At 40.6% G+C, this 22,832-nt stretch overlaps 1 protein-coding gene across 1 annotated transcript in view; it reads right to left on the bottom strand.

Moving 5' to 3' along the window:
- Nucleotides 1-22,832, bottom strand: part of csmd2 (CUB and Sushi multiple domains 2) — a 280,511-nt gene that overhangs the window by 174,630 nt on the left and 83,049 nt on the right. The window contains exons 4-5 of the mRNA XM_074686270.1: nucleotides 9,853-10,047; nucleotides 5,113-5,320 (exon numbers count right to left, since the gene is read on the bottom strand). Coding sequence (XP_074542371.1) covers nucleotides 5,113-5,320; nucleotides 9,853-10,047 — 403 coding nt within the window. The remainder of the gene's footprint in view (nucleotides 1-5,112; nucleotides 5,321-9,852; nucleotides 10,048-22,832) is intronic.

Below are 22,832 nucleotides of genomic sequence, written 5' to 3' on the forward strand. Positions count from 1 at the left end.
GGAGCCTATCCCAGCTGTCATTGGGCGAAAGGTGGGGTACACCCTTGACTGGTCGCCAGTCAAACACAGAGCTGACATAGAGACAGACAACCTTTCACACACACACACACACACACACACACACACACGGGGAGAACATGCAAACTCCACACATAAAGGCCCACCGGCCAAAGACCTGCAGCCCAAGTGCAATAAATGTGGAGAGAAAAAGATTATTTGAGTTATGTCCATTGTACTTGTTCAGAAAACCCTTCCAAAAGAAGTTTATTAAATTACAGAAGGTAGTTTAGCAAAATCTGGACAGTCAACTGTGGGTTATCTGTAACTGGTGTAAATTTGTCATTGCCTGGGTAATATTGGTTGTCTCAAACATTCTGAGAATGTGACCAAACTCATTTTTTTATGCCAAGTTTTCCTTTTGCCCTGGATGGTCTGTTTGTGGGTTTCATGATGAAAGCATCGATTTCATTATAGAATGCATAAGAAAAGATTTCAGACCAAAACATCCGTTCAGCAGCTTTACAACACACATATTGTAGAAAGAAAGAGCAAGGGAGGGGGAGACTCATTGAAAATAACAAAGAGAGACAGTAAAAGGAAGAGAAACTCAACAGTCAGACCATTGTGGACGTGACCAGGGTTCTGATGTGGTGAATTACTAGAAAAGCTGCAAAGTGAAACGCTTCCTCTACTCCATTAGTCTGACTCGCCAGAACCAGGCTGCAACATGAGGCACAGATAAAAGTATGTATTTAACTGTCAAAGAGTTGGTGCGCCCACGCTAATGTTACACAGTTTCTATTTTAGAACACAGCTAATGAAAAGAGCACCTGTACAAACTGTCAACACTCTGGATTCAGCATCTGATCATAACTACCTTACAGCTCTACATACAGTAAACTACAGGGATCACAGGTGGGCAGGCATCTATTCATCTGCTGTCAGGCAAACAATAGTCAGGGGACGGTTCTTACGTTCTCTCTCATCTTGACTTCTACATTATGGTAATTACTCTGAAGATGTGCATGATCGACACCGGTGTGTGTCCTGCTGAGGTAGAGTGTATGTTTTCCCTGCGTTGGCTGACAGCTGGCATGCTCACAAACACATGTAGACTTGTGTAAAAATGAACACAACCCCCAATATAATTCTGTCTAAAAGAGATAAATAAGAAGTACGAACACAGGGGGAAAAATCCTACCAATCTCTTTGAAAACACACAATTCAAAGTTGATAAATTCATCTTATCAAAAAAGAAATGCACTTGCATTGTTGTATCTCCCATTGGAAAACAGACAAAAGAGCCCCTGGACTCCAAAAGCTGTTAAGAAGACCACTCACTCACTCTCAGGTGAGTCAACATAACAGCCAATCAATAAATAACTTGTTTTCTGCTCTTTCCTCCAACATTTCTTCACCTTTTTTCCACCTTACAGACATGCTCCCTCCTCGAGTCGGTGAAAGATTACACACATGAAGACTAAGGAGATAATCCAGGTGCTTGCCTAATGTCAAAGCCTCAGGTCCATGGGGGTAAAGGGCTGAAAGAAAAGTACGAGAGAAAATCTACAGGGATCACAACTCAACATGAGCTCAGATCTCTTAACAGACAGAAATAAGTTGCATTTGCCAAGGGAGCTTTGTGTTGTCAGCCAGGTATGAATGAAAGGAGAAGAGAAAGATAGTCCTCATGGGAAATGGAGTTTGCAAAAGTTACACGAATATCAAATGAAGATATAAGTTTTGTTTTGGAACATTTTCTGTAAAAAATGGTGCAATCACTGAACTGTAATGCAGCTCAGCAGAATGACATTTTTTGTACAACCAAGTGAATACTGCCAAAAATCAGAGTGCTTTTGACTTAAGATTCAGGTACCTTATACTATTACTTTACTTACAGTCCTCTAAGTGCTGTGAATGTTGCCTTTAAATCCCAAGAGAGAACAAGTGGGGGGCGAAAATGCATCAAGATGCTGTACAAAACAATTGAACCCTGGAGAAAATTGTAAGTCAAACAGCTGTGACTTCCACTTAGAAGCAAGCGGGCAAATGAGCATCTTGCAATTTGCGAGCGTCAGGCCTTATTTACATTGCCTCAAAGTGGATGGTGATGGAGAAGAAAATCAATATGGATGCTTACAGTGTAATGGTCTGATAGTAATGTATTCCCTTGTGCAAAGAAACACCAAAGAAGTCCTGTAAGGGTAATACAGGACAGAGGGTGACTTCAGGATGCCTTTTCACCCACTCTTCCTGCTGTGACATTCAAGCCACAAGCACTTCCCTGCTCCACAAGCAGGCCGTCTTCTCCCGCTGCTTCTTCAGAATGCAAGGTCTGCAGGGATGCCGACCAAACTGCTGCATGATGAAGTAAACAAGCCTGTGTGTGAGCACGGCTGGATTCATAAATGTGATGTCGATGGTTACTGATGATCTGTATTTTGGTACAGTGTCATCAACGTAAAGTGCACACACACACACAGACACCACAGGAGAGCAGGGAGCATGCAAGGATGACCTGCTCCTGTTCTCGCTGTTGGGGATCGATTCTGGAAGCGTGGGTTTGACCCTGGTTCCTGGCCTGTCTTTCCTTATTGGACCACTCATTCTGTCCATCAGGCACTGATCAATATCACTCCTCAATCTACTCACAGTTAGAGCTAAAGTTTCCTCTGGGCTGGTTAGATGCTGGGGCTATTCTCACCCAGTTCCTATAGAATCACAAAAGAAGTGAAGCTTCTATTTCTGACATTTGAAGAGGGCACATTTTTCAGCATTTGGCAAGGTTAGATCAGTATGTGCCCTCTGACTTTATGTAAGTTATTAGACCCTGAGAATCAATAAATAAAGACTTAGGGCAAGGGCGAAGAGAGGCTGGTAAAATCATAAATTCACATTTAGAAACAAGTCTTATCCTTACTTAACCGGCTTAAAGAGACAATACTTTGGCAATCATAAACACTATCTCACAGCTGAGTTCAGCTGAGTAGTGAACCATTACTTTACTTTGCCAAAACTCATCTCTTCAAAGAAAAAAAAGCAATTGTATCATATTCCAGTCCAATTATCCAATATTGTGAAAGAGAAAGAGACAGCACAGTCTTCTTGCCTTTCTAAGCAGAGGGCTCACTGAGCCATGCACTGAGAGGATGTGTGCTTCAGGTCAGCACCATGATAGCGCTTCGCCTGACCTCTCTAATTATCCACCAGCTGGGAGGTCAGATTCCCTCCAGCCATCCATCTAGTCCCTCACTTCCTCTGCATCCTCTCCTCCAAAGGTCCTGCCCTGCTCTCCATCGCTCTCCTCTGGTGTCGGCTGATTCTTACTGTTTGACCCTGTCACTCCCCTTGTCTTTCCTTCCCCATCCCTGCTAACACTGAAATTATAGATACCCAACTACTTAGGGACTTCAGAGATAAAGTTGTTGTGTTGGTGAAAGAGTTGGTCCGCATTTGTGTTGTGGATGAAACTGTTGGCGCCTTTGAAGTCAACATTTAGTGAGTAAAATTAAGGCCAGCTTGGGAAGAAAAAACTAAAACAGGAGAAGCAAGCCAGCATGTCTGCAATGCGTCCTCTGTCCCCTGTTCTGCATTTTCGTGCAATGTGCATGATCAACTGTGACTTGCACTCTGCATCACTGCCAATAGCCCTTCTCCTTTTCTTTCTAGGCACTTTCTTTACACCGTTCTCACTTTCTCTCTAAGACAGTGCAGCCATGCCGCAGGTGCACCGACGTCGGCGCCCCGGGCAACAATCGCTACAAAGACGACAGACTCAGTAGAGATTTAAGCGCCCCACATGACAACAAAGCGCAAATCAAAGTCTGGTACAAGGAGCTGATGACAAATTGTAAAATGTGCAAGAGGAGCGCAGTCGGGCTGCCGTCTGTGGGAGCCTGGGAAGCCATCAACTCTCGGTTGGCAAAGCAGGGATTCAAAGAGGCTTTTATATCAGACTCCATGATACAATCCTCAGTTTAAGTCTGGTCAGAGTCAATCACAGTCTTCTTGATGTTTTTAGTTAACTACTGCATGAATGAGTAGCCGACAAAAGTTTCTGGGGGGTAATCTCACTCTGACAACATTTCATACGCTCTCCATGAGCCTGTTTCCTCAGTCCTCTGCCCTCTCTGTATCTGTCTCAGTGTTTTAAGCATCTCATATCTCAGCCGGCTCTGCCTCCTTGTACCTCCCTTCCAGCCAACTGCCTGTGGCTGTAACTTCAAAGTCCTCTCTGTCTTGTTTATCAGGGCTGCTTGTCTCCTACATAATCCTGAAACTAAATCTACTGTGGCCTCCCCAGTGCGTACCTATTCACCTGTATTTGATACCTAAAAATATTACTGAGCTACTATAGGGATTGTGAGGAACAAAGAGGCACAGAGGATGTTACACAGTACATCCACTCTAACAAGTTCTTAGAGTGCTGGGACAAATATGTGAAGGTAAGGCAGCACAAATATGTGCACGTCTGTTTTTTCCCCCTATAGGCTTGATAGTGCGTGTGTGTTTGAGTGCTTGTGAGTGTGGGTGAAACACCATTCTACGGCTGGCGATGGTAATCGAGCCCACTAATTACATCCTGAGCTGAGTGAGTTGTCAGAGAGAGGAGGAGCTGCCACAGATGGTGAGAGACCTGCACTGACACCAGGATACCCTACCTCTTCATCATTAGAGCTGAGCATGTGTGTTTGTGTGAGACTCAGTTATTGATAGACCAGATGAGAAAGTGTGACAAAGATTAAGGGATCAAATTACTCTTTGAGTAGTTTGAAATTAAACACATCAAGAGGGACGAGGCAAATAAATTACTATAAATTAACCAAATATTCTAACTGCTTATATTCTAACTTCAAAAATGTTCCTATTATCTCTCAACATTTGACAAAAATATGTTTTTTTATCTATTCCTTTCCCTCTGAAGCATCTGGCTCCACTGGACCTACCCAACAAACATCCACCCCCAACCTCTCTCCATCCAGCTCTTTCCTTCATGTGTTAAAGTGCCTGTGGGCAGGTGGTGCACCAGTGGACTCCTCTTCCCTTCCCTCCCCTTCCCTCTCCCTAGCTGAGCTTGCTGTCCAGACACAGCACTGCAGGCTGAGTACTCACCACTGTGAAGAGCCCTCGGTGCCGCTGACCTCCAGCAGGTCATAGTCGTCCTCCAGCTGAAAGTCAGAGAAAACCAGGGCAATGGTGTCTCCTGGTTCGGCCAGCACAGTCCAGGTGCAGTCGGCGTTGTTGTTGTACTCAGCTGGGTAATTGGGAGTGGTGATGACCCCACTCTGGCCCCGCAGTGTCCCGCCACAGCCATCATCTGCTGCAGTGAGCAGAGAAAAAGAAGAGGTTTTGAAAAGCAGAGAAAAAGAGGTCAGTTAAAACAAATGTAACCACAAAACAAAGGTTAAGAGATTTTTAGATTTGTATGGGAAAAATAAGGTGACAACCAGTTTATAGGCAAACCTCAGAAGTGGTTTTTGTTTAGAAACTTAAGGGGTCACAAGGCCTAACACATAACACATAAACAATATTATTGACATTTTATATATATATATATATATATATATATATATATATATATATATATATATATATATATATATATATATATATATATATATATGTCAATAACAATGCACTCTCTCAAATGCAATAAATATTTATTTCTCTGGAGTAATTTTTACTAATGTTATTTGATTATCGATAACTTTTAGACTTTTTCAAAATAAAATGGGCTCAGTCAATTATTGCACTTGAATAAAAACTGTCTTAAAATGCAGAATTTCTTTTGTGATAAAGCAAACTACACCCCCAGTGTCCATGTAAATTCTCACTCATCCAGCTATGAGGCAACTGGACTGTTCAGTATTTATGAGGACACTTCATTAGCCTCACCAGCTTCATCCCAAACACAAAAAACAAAAACGCCTGCACATGGCAATATATTGAGGCTGGCAAAATTATTGACTTCATTTTATTCATTGAATGATTAATAGATTTATTGACTATTGTCCAGGACCTAGGTGCCACATCTCAAAAAAGATAATACCTGATTAAAATTGCTGGTTAAACAAAATAATATCAAGCAGCTTATCTGCCTGTAAATACATTATAATGACAGAGACACTCAAGCCTGATAACCATCAGCAAGGAAAATCATCCAAAGTTTGTCACATTGGCCTGACTGAATGGTAACTCTCTGGGGAAAGAATTGCCAGAAACTTCATGAGCTTTTGAGCATTCATATAAATAACAAGTATATTTGTTTTGTTTTGTTTAGTTTTTTTCTCTGGTCACAAATTATCTGAGACCCAAAGGGCATATTTTCAAATTAAAATAAGAATGTGTTATGAGTTACAGCGTATTGTTCCTTTGTCTGCTATTTTCGCCATCGGCCAGAGAGAGACCCCAGTCACAGCTCTGCAAAAATCCCCCAAAGTGTTTCTACACTCAGCGGAGACGAGGGTGGGGTGTGTGATGCAATCCAGTGCAACATATGAAGGAGGAGCGAGGTGATTAAATTCTGATTAATTCAGATTTGTGTTAATCAAAGCATCTCTTCCCTCCTCAACACTGCTTTAAGGAGACAATTAAATAACAAAGCATGCATTTAATGTGTTGCCAGGATAATTCCCCTGCTCAGATTCTGATATGTTCATTAGAGCCGTGAAAAATCCAGCATTGTGTGTATACTCCTGTGAGGAAATGCAGCCTGTAAATTACTGTGTGTGCATCACTATAATACATACTTGTAAACAGAGGGAATTGATCAAATTATGTTTTAATGACACACACTGTTATTCACCACGGTATTACCCGTGTGTTTGTGTGTGTGTGTGTGTGCTTCTGTGTTGAGGTGTGGAAGTAATTATTGGCCAGTGGTGTGCTGTCTATGGGGTTTTCTAGAAAAGAGTGAAGGGGCTCTGTCTGTCATCCATCCCAACTGTCACCACAGCTACTCCCCCCTTGAGGGAGGGCAAGGGAGTGTACTGACGGACAAAAAACTTGTGAGGTGTGAACTTCAATAGGAGGGAAACCACAACAGAAAGGCCAGAAGAAGGAGATGAGGAGGATGACAGGTGACAAGTGAGGAGGGGAAGGAGGAGTGCGGAGCAGGGAGGGGGTTGGACAATAAAGGAAGAGAGAGATGGCAACAGGGGTGACAGGTGATTGTTGCAGTGGGAGTGACAGGAAGTAGATGGCAGAGAGAAGAAAAGATGAGGAAGTGCATTGATATTCTACACAAGGCGGTTTCTTCACACTTGAAGGGAAGTCTCCGACTCCAAACTCTACCCTTCACCTTGACTCTCTCTGCCGCTCTCTATATTTTGTGGCAGAAGCGAGCGCTCTACGACAGCGCAAAACTGAAAATGATATACCCAATACTGGATGAAACCAAATAGCTGTTGAACACTTCAATATGTGAGGTGCAGAAGCTTATTACATTTTTTTCCCCTTGACTCAATTGTAGATGTCAAGATGGTTCCCATGGTTGAGCCGCACATGTTTTCAGGCTGTCACTTAGACTGTCATGGTGTTCACTGAAGAGGAGAGTGTCATGGTAAGCACGATGTGGGAAATGCATGCAAGGTTTGAATACATCATGTTTAATATGACTCGAAAATACATTCACATGTACACCAAAAAGCAAATTTCTATTTGGAACAATACGTCTACAGCTGATGTGCACACACCAAAAATGAGTAAATCTGTAGGATGCTTTAGGTTTAAGCAGTGACATTTGGACCTTGTCAGAAGTAAACCTGTCTCCAGGAAGAAATGTGGCAGCAAAAAGGGGATACTTGTGAAAGAGCAGACAAAAAAAAAAAAAAATGGTGTAGACAGAGAGTGTCAGAAAGTGAATGGGAGAGTGTTGTTAAATCACTTATAAGTATCCTATGGAGACTGTGGCTGAAGAAAAAAAAAGATGAGCATAAGACAGGGAATGTAAAACATTATCTGTGCCATCAGTGGCTGGCTATCATCTATGGCTGACAGTGCTGGCAAGTTTGCCCTCTCCAGAGTCCAGAACAGGGGCTGTGCCAAAATTTTCTCCCCCCACCCTCACAGTACAGATACAGCTCTGCTTTTACACATATGGGCAGCCTCAATAATTGGAGTGACTAACAATTCTTATGAAAGAGCACTCAGGTGTACACACTGACTTTTATGTGGCACTGGGAGACCTCAATTAACTCGCAGGGGAAATTGCCAGTTTCTAAAACTTGTTGGCGTGTAATTTCTGCTGAAAAGGTAGCATAATCACATCCTTTAGTGCTTGAGCAATTTTTTCAGGAGCCTGGGCGGGCATAGGGGAGGAGAATAAAAAAGAGAGTTATGGAGCAAAGGAGGAGGAAAGCTGGATGATACTTGCGTGCATAAACAGTGAGAAACTGCAAAGGAGAGGTTTTGAAATGCACAAACAATATTTTCTCTATGAGATGTAAAGTGAAGGCTGTGACTGGGTGGGTATGGAGAGTGCTGGCGCATGGTGCCCAGCCATGTGTGCTCCTATGTGGGCATCCTGACTCCCGGCCTGGCTGCAGATGGCTCAGGGTCTCAGCGTCCTGCTCAGCAGGCACACTGACACAAACCATCGGCTCCATGGACACACAGGCACAGCAAACAGAGCAAATAGACCAAAAAATGGACATGAAAACTGACTATGGCTCTCCTTTGTTTTAGCTGAGTAAGAACTCACTTTCACACAAAGTTAAAATTATGTACAAAAGCATCACATTTGCCTACAGACATATTTTCCAGTACTGTCAGGATGGGTCAGAAAACACACTCTGGCAGGTGTCGTTGCCGCGGGGTGCTTGCAAACTGTGAGGGAAGGACAACTGGCACAAGCACCTGACTGGGAGCTAACACATGAGGTCCTGTCATGGTAAATAAGATATCAGTATAACCACAGAAATGCTTGTCAGGTCATGTGGGGGCATGAGTAATTCATGCCAGCGTGTGTGTGGGCTGGAGGATGGGTTTTATTGTTTGGTGAATAGAAACATCTACATCAGTCACACTGAGAAAAGGTCAAGACTGTCATAAACTGCATGATGATTTAAAGGGGTTTCAGAGGAAGGAAATGAATATATTATACAGAATTAAATGTTAATTCATAAATATTAGTTAAATGTAATAATAATTCATCATGTTATTTCTCCGTATTTCATCTAGAAAAGCATTCAGAGATCACAGATCTCCGCCAAGCATATTGCGATTGTCACGCAACACTTCAGTCTTACTTTAATGTTATACTCCCTTTCAGCAGACTGTCTGCTACAATTTGGTGTTAGTTGCAGGTTTGTATGATAATTTGTTACCTGACAGTGTTGAAAATGATGATGACCCAGTACATATTTCATATTCCAGATCTTGGTATCCAGAATATTTCCAGGATCTGGATCGTACTTTTAGATCAGTCAGAAATTATGGTGACCTTGACTTGAATTTTTTTCCAAAGCAATCTGACCATTTATTGTGGAGTATTATACACATATGGTGAAAACAGCTCTATCTCACAATGATAAAGAATCCTTTAAAATGTCCTGGATCCAGACAGTGATACGGATCACCTCCAAAATTCAGTCACTTCTTTCTTACACCATTTTGAACGTTTCCTGACAATGTCATCCGGATCCATTTGTTAATTTTTTAGCTGAGTTCTTCACAGACAAACAGACAGATGGACAAACTCTCAGTATTCAAGCAATCATTTCTCAGTATTTCTCTTATCTTGAGAAAAGCTGACAGTCCCCAGTTTAATACAATTTCCTATGAAGGTTGGAGGCAGAAAAATGCAGGAAGAAAACAGTGATATGATATATTTTCACTGAACATTCTTCATACCTCTACAGTAGGGAAGAGGGAAATCCCATGCAGCAGTTCCCGCTGAAGTTGCGAGGCAGGACAGGGTGGTGTGACCCTCCAGCACATAGCCCTGGCTGCAGCTGTAGCGAATTTTGTCCCCGATGTTGAACGTGGACCCCTGCTGGTGGCCGTTGAGCAGCTGTCCAGGATTACCACAAGTGTAGCTGGGCAGAGCTGGAGAGAGGCAGAGGGGACAGAGAGAGGACATCACGCATCATGTTTGTACTTTCAAGAGGAGGAAAATGAGAGAAGAGCACTTGAAGTGTCTGGTGACGGTGATTACTCACACTCAGCCATCTGCTTATGACAACATATCTGACCTTGGGAATGACTTGCTTTATTGATATTCCAAAATAAGCCTTTCTAACTTCTACCGAAATGCTGATTTCTGAGCAGGATTAAGTGATTCTAACCCACACTGCCAACCAGAGAATTTCAAGATACACAAAACATTTATATGAATATCAATTTTAGTACATTTACATTTTCTGTCTCTCCCTGAAGCACTCGGTGTTACCATTTCACTCAGTCAGTCATTCATGGATGCTGTGTTTATAATCGCAGCTTGTCTGGTCGTGTTCGTGCATGCAAATAAGCGAGCCCAGTATTGACAGAACCTTGTCTAATTGTGTGTTATTATGCAAATTAAGTTCAAAGGAAGTTCAGCCAATCTTTTGCTCCTGAACCTCTCACTGTAGTCATGCAGTAGAGGACATACAATTTTAGCCTCTGTTTTCCTTGATGACATACAGTGAACAGCTCAGCTTAGCATACAGTACTCCAGCTTCTTTACAGGCTTGAGATGATGGTTTAAACTAATTGCATATTAAACAATAAACCCTGCAATATGAAGAAAGCTGGCATGACCAAATGTGAATTATAAATGGACACACACATGCACATGAAGCTTCGGTCACACACTCCCATACAGAGGGGGAGCTGGCCAGAGCATGTGCTGGACTTTGGATGAGACCCTGTTTCTACACAGGAAGCAGGCTGAACTGGTCCTGAGGGGACAGAATGATCCCAACAAAGCATTGCAGCTTCCTGTCACCTCAACATCACACTTCAAGCACATGTTTGCTCTCTGAAGCTTCATCAAAACCTACAAAAGGTACTTTGATATAAGCGGCACAACATGTAAATTAAAAAAAAAAAAAAAAAAAAAAACTTTTTTTCATGTGTTAAACACAGAACTGCTGAAAATATGTTTCTGTATGTTTGGTTTCACATTTGTTTCCTCTCTAATCCAGCTTATAGTTTCAGGGTGTCACAAGGATAGATCAATAATTCCACCCAACAGTCACCTCCTCACATCATGAGCTGTACCATCAAATGGCTAGTCAATAAAAAATACTGTAAACAGTTTATCTTCTGTGGACCCATCACACAAAACAACATGCTTGATTTTATATCTGTGATTTGTGGGCCCAAACCCATCTCAAGAGTAACCAGAGCTGTAAAGGTCAGGCAACATGAGCCGTCTAACTGTTGTCTTTCGGACTGTTTTGGATCACTTTATGAGTGTCTGTCTATAGAAAGGTGTCAAGGGATTTTTATAAGAAAGGACATTAAAAACAAAGGTCATCCACTGAGGCCTCCTCAACAAAGCCAGCCCCCGTGAGAGACAGTGTTTGTACAAGAGCTGCACAATATTGGAAAGATGTCATTACAAAGTTTCATCCTTTCAGAAATGGAGTCTGTTTCCTATAAAGAAAACTTTAATCCTCTCCCACTTGTTTCACATGGTTCATCATGGGGCTCAAAGCAGTCACAGGTGTATGAAACAAAAGATCACTGTTTGGCAAGAGTGATTTACACATCATAACAATATATACATGCACTGCAGGTTTAGTCCTTGAAACAAACAAAACACCCCAGCCCATTTTTTTTTAATTTTTTATTTTTTTTTAACACCAAGACAATAAAAATGGCTAGTTATTTTGAGATAATTATTTCCCTAGGGGATCTTTTTTATATTTTTCATTGAGGAAGAAAATTTTTACGAAATATCCTGATTTTAAACCACAAAAGCAAACATACACATAGCTTTAATCTAGAAATGTCAATCCAGCAGAGTTTAGAAGGATGCAAGGACTATCATTTTGAAGTGGATTGCAACATCACCTTTAGGCAAAATCACACACACATTGTTGTGATGATGTGACTATTAAAGATGCTATGAGGAAGATCTGTTTTAATTGGGCTCCCTTGCCACCTTCTGGCCCAGAGTCTCTGCACACTGTCGTGAATTACTTTTAGTGAGGCGTGTGTTTGTTTTGGAATAAAATGGAGATCTTTATAAAACAAATTTTCTATGTTCTTTTGACCACTTATTGCTGGATACAATGTGCAGAGGTAAGTTATGTATCAGTACTGTTGTGTAGTGCTACAGTTTGATATGAGACATCAAAAAAACAATGTTGTAGTAGCTGGCTATCTAGGCAGCCCAGAGCTTTGATATATCTGTAGGCTAGCATGACAACAAGTAAACACTAGCTGCGTTTCCATTACACCTAGAATTGTGCAAAACGTAACTGTCAAAATAAAGAAATGGTAATGGAAACATCACATTTTCGTAAAACCTCCTAAATTTCGATAAAAAGTTTTTAAGTTGAGGTGGTTTTTCAGAAGTTTCGTTTTTGAAGTTTCTCGTAAAGGTGCAATGCATACACCTTTTTCGCAGAAACATGTCACAATGTCATAACAACGCACCTGCCTGACCTCCTCGTAAGTGTCCACTGCCACACATACGGACTCTGGAGTTCAAGAAATGTGTTCACTGCAGATATTTGTGTTTTTGACGGTCAATATTGAAGGCATCAGGACGGCTGCCGGTGTTCTGTCGAGTTGTCCTACCCATCGAGACGTCCTACTTTGCGTCACTGCGCATGCCCATGAGTCAACAGCATCGCCTGAATGACAACAGCACAGAATCGTCCTACCGATCAGCTGTTTATTAAGGAAAACGGTGAAAATTAGTGTTTTCTACAACCTAATCCCAATTTCTTGAATTTTTCATGTTTGCATGCGTGTCAGCTAGCCTTTGCATGACTTTTGTTTGCGTGTCAGCTAGCTTTGACAGGGTATTTTTAACTGTCAAATCATCCTACCTGCTAATATATATGTGGAAGTGTGATTTGACAGGCTTTTTTCTTGCGCCGAAACGTCGTACACATAGATCTATGTGGAAGCACATTCTGACTTCCCGCTGTTAAGTGGTCTGTTTACATGAAAAGGCCTTTGAAAAGAATAGAAACCAAGACAAAAGAAACGGGAATCGCACTGTAGCATTTTCTGAGGAGGTAGGACAGCTCGGCAGATAACTCTGTCATTTCATCCTACGGGTAGGACGATTCGCGGGGGTAGGACAACTCGGCAGAACACGGGTTAGAGAGCAGCAGGAGGGAGGGGCAGAGGTAGGTGTGTGTGAGTGAGAGTATGTGAGCTGAAGCTGATTCAGTGTTTTGTTCGTGCCTGTTTTGAGTTAGTGTGATCATAGCCGACAGTTTGACCATTGAATAAAAACACTAATGTTTAAGAATCCGCATCATCATGAGTGCAGCATCCAGACGTTATGTTATGTTTTACTTTGCTCAAGATGTGCGCAGTTCTAGCTGTAATGGAAACACTGGCAATGCAAAATTGTTCTTTATCAAAACTTAAGAAATATCACTTTTATTTCATGAAAAAGTGTAATGAAAACGCAGCTACTGTCAGTTTGTTTGTAGTTTAGGAGCCATTTATATTTAGCGCAGCTGGAAGTGCTCCAAGACATGTCAGCAATGTGGAACGTAAGTGAATCATGGTTAGCTAAGACCTGCCAGACATTTACCACGCAGAGCTAACGTAACCTTACTCTTCATTTTATTGATAGACTCTCAAGTTTGAACAGACCACTGCAGAATAACTGCTGACTGTGAGTTAGAATGGACATTATCACTTAGCCTTTAGCTCGGGCTGTATCACTGTCCTGTTTATCTTTCATCTGCTCTTCTGTTCATTTTATATTTGACAGTCCAGCTCCAGTGTCCACCATCACTACAAAACAGTTCAAGAAATTGTTTACAGTAGAGAAAACACAGATCTCTCTTAGGGACTTAAATGTGCCGTAAATGAATCTGGTCCAGCCCAACCTGATCGACAAGCTACGAAATAGCATTTCGAAATAACTTGTATTGGTGCTGATAATCTCATTTTGAAGAGTGGATTATGATCAGGCATATATCTAGATGTGAGACTTTTTCAAGATCACTTTAAAACTCTGTGCAGATATTTCAGAAGATTTTTTTGCATTTTAATCTTGCAACATTTACATACCTTCTAAAGAAGCTCTTAGGAGACAAAATCAGCAGTGCCTCACTCATGAACAGCAGTTGCTTGTTGCACTTGTAACCACCTCCCAATTGGTGATTTGACAGCAGGTGTTTTCCATCATCTGCTGTAGATTGAACACCTGCTCACATTTCAAAGATGCCACCCTAAATGACTCATTGCTGATTTATTTTGCAAAGAACTTTGTTAGTTTTTGGGATGTTTTTCCTCCGGCTAAATCATGTTATCTGTTTGCAGAATGACTTGTTACTTTCAGGCTCCACTGTGCCATAGCCTTTGTTTTTACCAGCAAGCCAAGGTCTCTATATAACAGCTTCCCCTCCATCACGTCTTGATTAGCATACTTGCAAGGACTCTGTCTGATTAGCATATTAGCTGCTGTGACGGAGGATTCACAGCTGTGCCACGGCCATGTGGGAAACTGTTTTACACCTCTGGCTGTGACATAGTGTGACTGGATCAACAGACCCCCTCTGCTCATGCAGTTTAAGGCATTAAGAGGGTGGTCAGCTTTAAAAAGAAGGTGTAACAATCAACAGTAACACTGGCTGCTTTTAATTTTCCAATGTGCCAAAGCCAGGTCCGTGATGCTTGCTAAATGGATAACTGGCACATCCAAATGGAATGAAGCCACTGATAATGTTATTACTTTCACCTTCGCTTTCCCTGCTATTACAAGTCTGCACGCCTGCTGCGAGAACAGCAAATTCTTTGTAGGAAAAAAAATGAGAGCAGATATGTGAGAGGAGGAAATTCATGGAGCTATGAGGATTAAAGAGGAAAAGTATGTGAATGTGTGACGGAGAGAAAGAGATGAACAGGATGACTGATTTCATTGCATTAAAACTGATTGAGGGCACAGCTCTGTCAGAGTGTAGATGTGCAAGCCTGAGCAGGCATGTGTGTATGAGTGTGTGTGTGGGAGTGTGTGGGTGTGTGCATGTGAGCGATTTTCTCATCACACTCTCCATTTCAGGTTATTAGTTTGGGCAGTAAATTAAGTCTAAAAGTGCCATTACTGGTGCAATCCCAAGAACAGAGCTATGCTGAGAGCACCGAAGTAGCAAATACTTTCTCCTAACCAGCTTCAAAATCCATATAGTCTTTATTCCCACAATGTGAATTTATCTTTCACCAATAAACATCACAGGATAAAGAAATGACTGTGCACTGAGGCAGCAGCACTTATGGTGGTCACTACACCTGAAAATGGACCTCTTATTTACCCATCAGAAACAGATTCATATGTGAGTGCACAGGAAAAAAGTGAAATCTTATCAAGTGTTTTTGTCTTAGTTACAGTAGAAAATGCATTTTTAGTCTCAATATGAGCCACATTAACCTGAACAGTCCTTAAAAATGTCTTATTTCAAGTTATTTAAAGAAGAAAATGAGGTCTGAATTACTTGTAACAAGTAAAAAAAAAAATCTGCCAATGGAACAAGAAAAACTTTACTTGTATCAAGAGATTATTCTATTCGTTAGTTAATTTTCAAGCAAAATTTTCTTGTTCCATTGGCAGATTTTTTTTTCCTTGTTACAAGCAATTCAGACCTTATTTTGTCTTTAAATAATCTAAAACAATACATTTAACTGGACTGACAAGTCAAATTTGGATCATTAGAAATATAACAAGACAGTTTTTTTACTTAAAATAAGACAAAAAAAACATGCAGTTTTTGGAGCACACGACACAACATAAAACTGAAATCTTATCAACTGTTTTGTCTTATTTTCAGTTGGAAAATGTTTTTTAGACTCACTTTGAGCCACATTAACTTGAACAGTCCATAAGAAATGTCTAATTTCAAGTTATTCAGAGACAAAAACGAGGTTGAATTGCTTTTAACAAGTAAAAAAAAATCTGCCAATGGAACAAGAGAAATGTTACTTGTATTTAGACATTATTCAAGTTTCAACCAAATTTTTCAGGATTTTTTTTTAATCCACTGGTATTTTTATTTTTTATTTTTTTTCTTTACTTGTTACAAGCAATTCAGACCTGATTTTGTCTTTAGAAAAAACTTGAAACAAGACATTTTTCTGGACTGACCAGTTGAATTAATGTGGCTCATATTGAGCATAATTAGATATTTTTTTTACTTAAAATAAGACAAAAACACTTGATAAGATTTCAGTTTTTGCAGGGTCAATTTTAAAGCACACAACACTACAAAAAAACTGAAATTTTATCAAGTGTTTTTGTCTTATTTTAAGTAAGAAAATGTCTAATTATGCTCAATATGAGCCACATTAAATTTATCAGTTCAGAAAAATGTCTTGTTTCAAGTTATTTAATGACAAAAAAGAGGTCTGAATTGCTTGCAGCAATTACAAACAAAAATCCAAAGGTTCAAGAAAAAATTACTGAAAAATTTGCCTGAAACTAGAAAAATGTCTTAATACTAGTAACTTTTCACTTTTACTGTAACATTTTATCTTACTTGTTACAAGCAATTCAGACCTTATTTTTGTCTTTAAATAACATGAAAGAAGACATTTTTCTGGACTGTTCAGGTTAATGTGGCTCTAAAAAGACATTTTCTAATGAAAATAAGACCAAAAAAAACACTTAATCAGTTTTTGCAGTGAAAATATGAATTTCTGCAAATCTTACATCTCTTTTCATGTATAATTCAGCAGAAGAATCTTATGCACCAACAAAGTCAAAACCAGGAAACAAAGGCAGCAGTGTATGAAAAAATAAGCAGCCTCTTTTACACTGTGCACTTTCAAGTCGTTTATCACAATCTCTTTTCATTTATACCTGCCGGCTGAAAAAGGTGATGGAGAAGAAGAAAGACAAAGAACAAACACACACAACACAGAGCTTGAGAGGAATAATGAGGAAACTATTTTAAATATTTGCAAGGTGACTTCACATTATTCTTCATTAATTTCCTCTCCTGCGGAGCCGTTCATACATCAGAAGTGTTTCACTAATTCTTCTGCAAGCTCCACAGCCTTCATTTAAAACCGTAGCAGCACTGAGCAGCTTCTTTCTTTCAGTACAGAGAGATCCTTTCCTTCCAGGGGTCTGGCCTCATCACGTGCTCCGTTACATCCAAACCCCCTTCCCCAGCCAAAACCTGCAACAAGAGCCCTTGGGTGTTTGTCATGGCAGCTCCATAAGTCACCAGGATGGGAGACGGTGACACGCCGTGTCCCTGGGGCCCAGATGCTTTAAGCACTTCCACTGCTGAAACGGCAAAGGATGCTCCTCGTCCATCAATGCATCCCTCTCTGGAGCGCGCACTGGCCAGCAGCCGAAGCATCCGAACGCATCCTTGCATGCACGTACACACAGCGAGGAAAGAGTCCTGCCATCCATCACACCGTTCACCCCTTACATCATCTGCTTACGACCCTGTATTCCTCTCCTTTTCTCTTCATAAGCTCTCCTTCCCTGTGACTCAGACGGAAGACAGTGCAGAAGAAGACGGTAAGAAGTGTGTCCCCTGTGGGGTGACCTTTGACCACATTAAGACTGATACGCTTTCTTCCTGGGTGTCTTCAATCCTGTTCCTCAATTTGTCACCCTCTCTCAGGAAGATGGAGTAGTTATAATGTGTTGCATACTGTATAACCTATTTCTCACAAACTTGCTCATAAAAAAGCTTGTGCTGTCAAGTAACAAGACCATGAAGTTCTCAAACCTAGTGGGGGAAAAAAAGCTTCTTTTGAGGAAATGTTTTCATTTTTAATAAAAAGATGGATGCTGAAGAAGAAGACATTAAAAGGATTTTAAGTGTCTCTTAAGTAAGAAGAGTAAAGTTAAAAGAAAGAATGAGCCCCTGAAGTAAGTCTTGAGGAATAGAGTGAGGTTAGGAAAAGGGCAAGGCAAAGAAGAGCTGGAGACAAAGGCTCAGGAACAAAACAACTTCTCCCTCATCAGGTGATTTAACAGAGGATTGTCAGTGCAATAGGAAAAATATTCTCATCAAGTGTTGTTCAAACAAAAAGGTGAAGGTCTTTTGTGGTATAAGAGAAAGAAAGGAAAGTGGGGAGGAGAAACAAGATGGATGGATGAGAGGAAAGAGGACAAACAGGAGGAGTAATGAGCAGTCATTGATGTTCAGGGAGGTTACAACTTCACCATCACGAAGGACCTCCACTTTCTGCAGCACCTGGCTCTAAATTAGATTTCAGTAAAATACTCAAAGAAATCAAACTGATTAAAAAGTGACTTTTGTTTTTATTTTGACCTGCTTCAATGTGAAATAGTCAAGAAATCTAACCATTCACCTCTGAACATCTAAAACTCTTCTTCCTATCTTAACTTCTGTCCTCTTTTCATTCCTTTATCTGTGCATCTAGCCTTCCTCTCCGACTTCCTGCTATGCATTTAGAAGTGACATTGCGAGATCGATCCCAACACGTAGATGCATTAGCTCAATAAGCAGTTTCTGCTTTGTCAAGCAGCAATTCAATCAATGCCTCCTGTTCTCTACACATGGGCCGGACAAAAGCTGGCAACTCCCATCACTTCTGCTTAGGGAGGCTGAAGAATGCAGAAATGAACTCCCCCAAGAAATACAAAGCAGCCTGACTGTGTGCACATGTGAACATCAGTGTATGGGTGTTTCACTAACATTAAGGATGAAGAGTTTTAAGAATTGTGACGTTTGAAGATTCACTGTTTGGATTTCAAGTTAGTAAACCAGCTAAAGAAACTGTCATTAAACCTTTGACTTCATTTTACTAAATGAATTTTGCAATACCGCGGTAAACCCTTGTTATACATAATTTAGTCCAAGTAGTGGTTAATCTATGTGGGAGATTTATTTCTCCCGACATGAGAAGACACGTTTCTGCCACAGCCATTCTGAAAACAGACCTTTAAGGCCAGTAGCACCGAGTCAGTGACGTGACCAAGTAAACAGTTACCGAGTGCAGAAAGTAAAACAGCTGGTGTGCATGATGATGGCTACCCTGTTTTTGACACAGGCTGTACATCACTATAGGTAAGAGTCTATGGTCCAACCTCAAAACTTAAAATGTGATACAAACATTTTTTTTTACAAAAGTAGTGACATCAAAATAAACATTTTGAAGCAAACTGAAACCGTAGTTTGCAGACTATGAGCCGCTACATTTTTCACATGCTTTGAACCCTGCGGCCTAAACAATGGTGCGGCTAAAATACAGATTTTTATGGTCTAACGAGCTTAATAGCCTCGTAGTATTAAAACCAATAAACTTCTGTATTATTTTCGTTATCAATAAAATATATGCCAACAAAAAATATAAGTTTTTAAAGAGCTTTGACAGAGCTTTGACGGAGTTGAGTCATAAATAGCCAGCCTGCTCTGGTGCGACCTGCTGTCATGTCAGCAGGTGTTTCTGCTGATGGGAAAGATACAAGCATTGTGCTAGTTCGCTGTAAGTTTGTTTTCACTTTCCTTGACCACTAAACATGTAGCTATAAAATACTTTTGTTAGACTCTTGTTCTGAGGATGAAGCCTGAGCGCTGTCCAGTGACACATCATGTTGGTCCGCTGGGACAAGTTGTTTTTACTCCTTGTGCGTGATGCTGATAAATATCCTAAAACAGCATTAAATGATTCATGAATCCTATCTTGGATTGATAACGCTGTAGTACGAGAAACTGCCCCAAAAGTTTTTAGTTTTTTGAGTCGTGGTTCAGGCTCTGAGTTCGAACTGTCACCCTGTATTCAGTTAAAATCACTGCCAATGATCTGTTAGTGTTCCGTGTTTGTCTGTTTGTTGTCCGAAAAAAACACGATAGTGGCAGAGACAATATGTCAGCGAAATGTTATGTCTCATGCCACAGCCGTCTGTATCACACCAGCAGCGTTTGGAGGAGTAAAAGCTCAGAAACCTTTAGTGTTTCATTAGACAACCTTACAGGCTTCAGAAAAAAAAACATATAGGGCAAAAATCTGGAAAAACTCACAGGATGAAAAAACTAGTAAATTATGTTAATTGTAACAAAGTTATTGGCATCTAAAATGTTATTAGTTAATTGCTTACCCTTTTTGAATAAAATGCAAAAAGTTTTTTTTTTTTTTTTTTTTTTTTTTTTTCTGTAAATATTCTTCATTCCTCAGACCTAGTTTGCTCACCAGTTTAGTGCACTTCAAGCTTGAAATTGGACAATCTTCATTTCCAAAAGCACACTGTGGACAAAAGTCCTTTTCAAAACAGTGGCATATATTTTCTACCTGCTAGGTAGGATGTGTACACTTATAACACAGAACAGAGTCAGAATCATGTTTTAAAAAGACTTCACTTATCTCTTGTTGGAAAACTGTGATCTAACACCTGTATCAAAATATGAAGGAAAAATGCTGTGATATAAACGTTAGGCCATATCGCCCACCTCTAATTTCAACAATATACGAGACATGAGAACACACATTAACACACTGACTGAACAAACAACTCTCTATATTTCTGAATCTTTCCTGTCGTCACTAATCTATCTGCTTTTGTTGATGTACTGCATCCTTAGTGTGCCTGGGATGTATTCTGTCATTTGTTTACTCATGCAAATGCATTTGTCCTTTTCCCTCATGAAAGAGACAAACAAAATAGAGACCCATAAAAAGCAAAAGGTTCAAAAATGCTCCTAGAGGTCAAACCTCCCCACAGGTTACCTTTAAATGCCAGGAGTACAAAGTCCACAGTGTTCATAGGCACCAAAAAGCCATTCCCGTTTCATTCTTTCATTATTCCCAGAGGACAGCGATTGAACATTTTGTTGAAAAAAAACTGCTGGGTCTTGGGCGGGTTTATTTACCATTTTACAAACAATATCAAGTGTCCATGAAAATCTATGACTGATCGAAGTTGGCTAAATAGAAAAGTGAAATATGAGCCCTGGCTTGAGTGGTATGGTGGATGATCTTTGCTGCACTAATGTGGTATCCTCTCTGGGTATAAACAGAAACATTAGTTACAAGTCTGTAACTGGAGCAGTGAAACATTGCCTCTGTACATCTGTATGTGCTAGTCTGTTTATTCCACAGTGTGTGGTTGAAAGAGAAAAAGTAGGCTGTGTGTGCATGGGGGAATTGTGGTCTTCCTGTGCCTCATTGCTCTCACAGTGTGTCTGTCCCTATTTAACCTCTACGTGACGTAAAAAAGTTTACTGCTTTTAGGAAGTCTGTTGGTAAACACACCAGCCAAAACCACACTTTAGATAGAGGAGGTAGGATAAGCGCTCTATGGCATGTTTTGAGCCGATAAAGCTGGAAGTATTGTAATCCTATCACCCTCAGAATAAAATGTACCAAATGTACTGTGATGTGTTCGCTACATAACGTTTCATACTTATTACATTTATTCAGAATTCAAGGCACTGGAAAGAAACACTCAAACACCATCAAATAAAACTCTTATGAAAGTGCAAATATATGATCATACCTGTGTAAAAGTGTTCATGTACCTGTGTGTTTGTGTCATTGTAGATGCTGCACAGTTCAGTGCTGCATGAAAAGTTCAGGGTTAGAGATCCTGCTTTGAAAATCCCCTCAGATTTTTGAGCTTAGCTGTGAATAAAGCTTGTCTAACTTGACAACAAGAGAAACTCTCGAGTGAGAATGTGGGTTTGAACCTCTGGAGGCACACAATCAAGCATGCACACACCAAAATGCACACAAATACAGACAGGGATGAACTCTGCAGCTCCTCATTTCCTGCAAATATAACAGCAGGTGCAGCAAAGGAGCCAGTTGCTGTGTGGGAGGCGCTGGTGTGTGAAAGTGAGCTCATACACAATTGATGGCTGCTGACAATGTCTTCAAAATGGAATAATGTACCATTCAGTAGCCATTCACTATATATGAAACTAAACTGAGAGGGATCTGGGAGCATGGCAGACCTCAAGGAAAGCCAGAAGACAGATGAGAGGCAGGGCTGTGGGAGCTGGGAAGAGAGATCAACACATCTGAGTACAGCCTTGACTCTGTCTGACTCGCAGCATCTAAATCCCCCTGGCTTTCCAGGTTTATCTCTCCACTGACATTACTCTTTCAAACAAAAATCACTGAAAGCCTTTGGTCACACCTGCTAGCTCTGGTATTCAGGTGCACACAGTCACATTTATCCAAAATGTAGAAGACTGCATGTGTGCACTAACTGCACAGCTTTGTTAGAGAGCTTTCAACTTGGCGTTTAATGTCTTATACCAGTCCTTTATTTCAGTGTGCCTCAGTAGATTTTGCCTTGCATGGTTATTTCAGTGGATGAGGACACAACGAAAGGGATGAATATAAAGAGGCACTAGTTTGGCTTAAATTCCTGGTCCCTATGTTCAGAGTACAGATGAACATGGTAGGGTTGGGCAATTAATAAAAATGATCAAGCACATGTTGAATTTTTTTTTATGTCTTTTTCCCCATTTCTCGGTGATATTGCGAGGTAAATGTTCTGATTCTCTGACACATCAAATCTAATTTGGTAAACTCTCTGCCCTAGTTTCTGGGGACCAAGGAGCAACATTGGGTTAAGAAAAATGGAGCCTTTGTGGACGTGCTAAAAGTTGCTATTCATTGAGGATTCACTTGAGGTTGGCTGCAGAAAGACCGGAAATCACGTCCATAGTCCATAAAAAGATACCTTTTTGGCATTAAAAACTAGGGATGGGTACTCAATAAGG

This window comes from Halichoeres trimaculatus, unplaced genomic scaffold (genome assembly GCF_033239565.1).
Source record: "Halichoeres trimaculatus isolate MK-OKI-2021-1 unplaced genomic scaffold, fHalTri1.1 fHalTri1_scaffold_14, whole genome shotgun sequence".
In the NCBI taxonomy this organism is placed as follows: domain Eukaryota; kingdom Metazoa; phylum Chordata; class Actinopteri; order Labriformes; family Labridae; genus Halichoeres; species Halichoeres trimaculatus.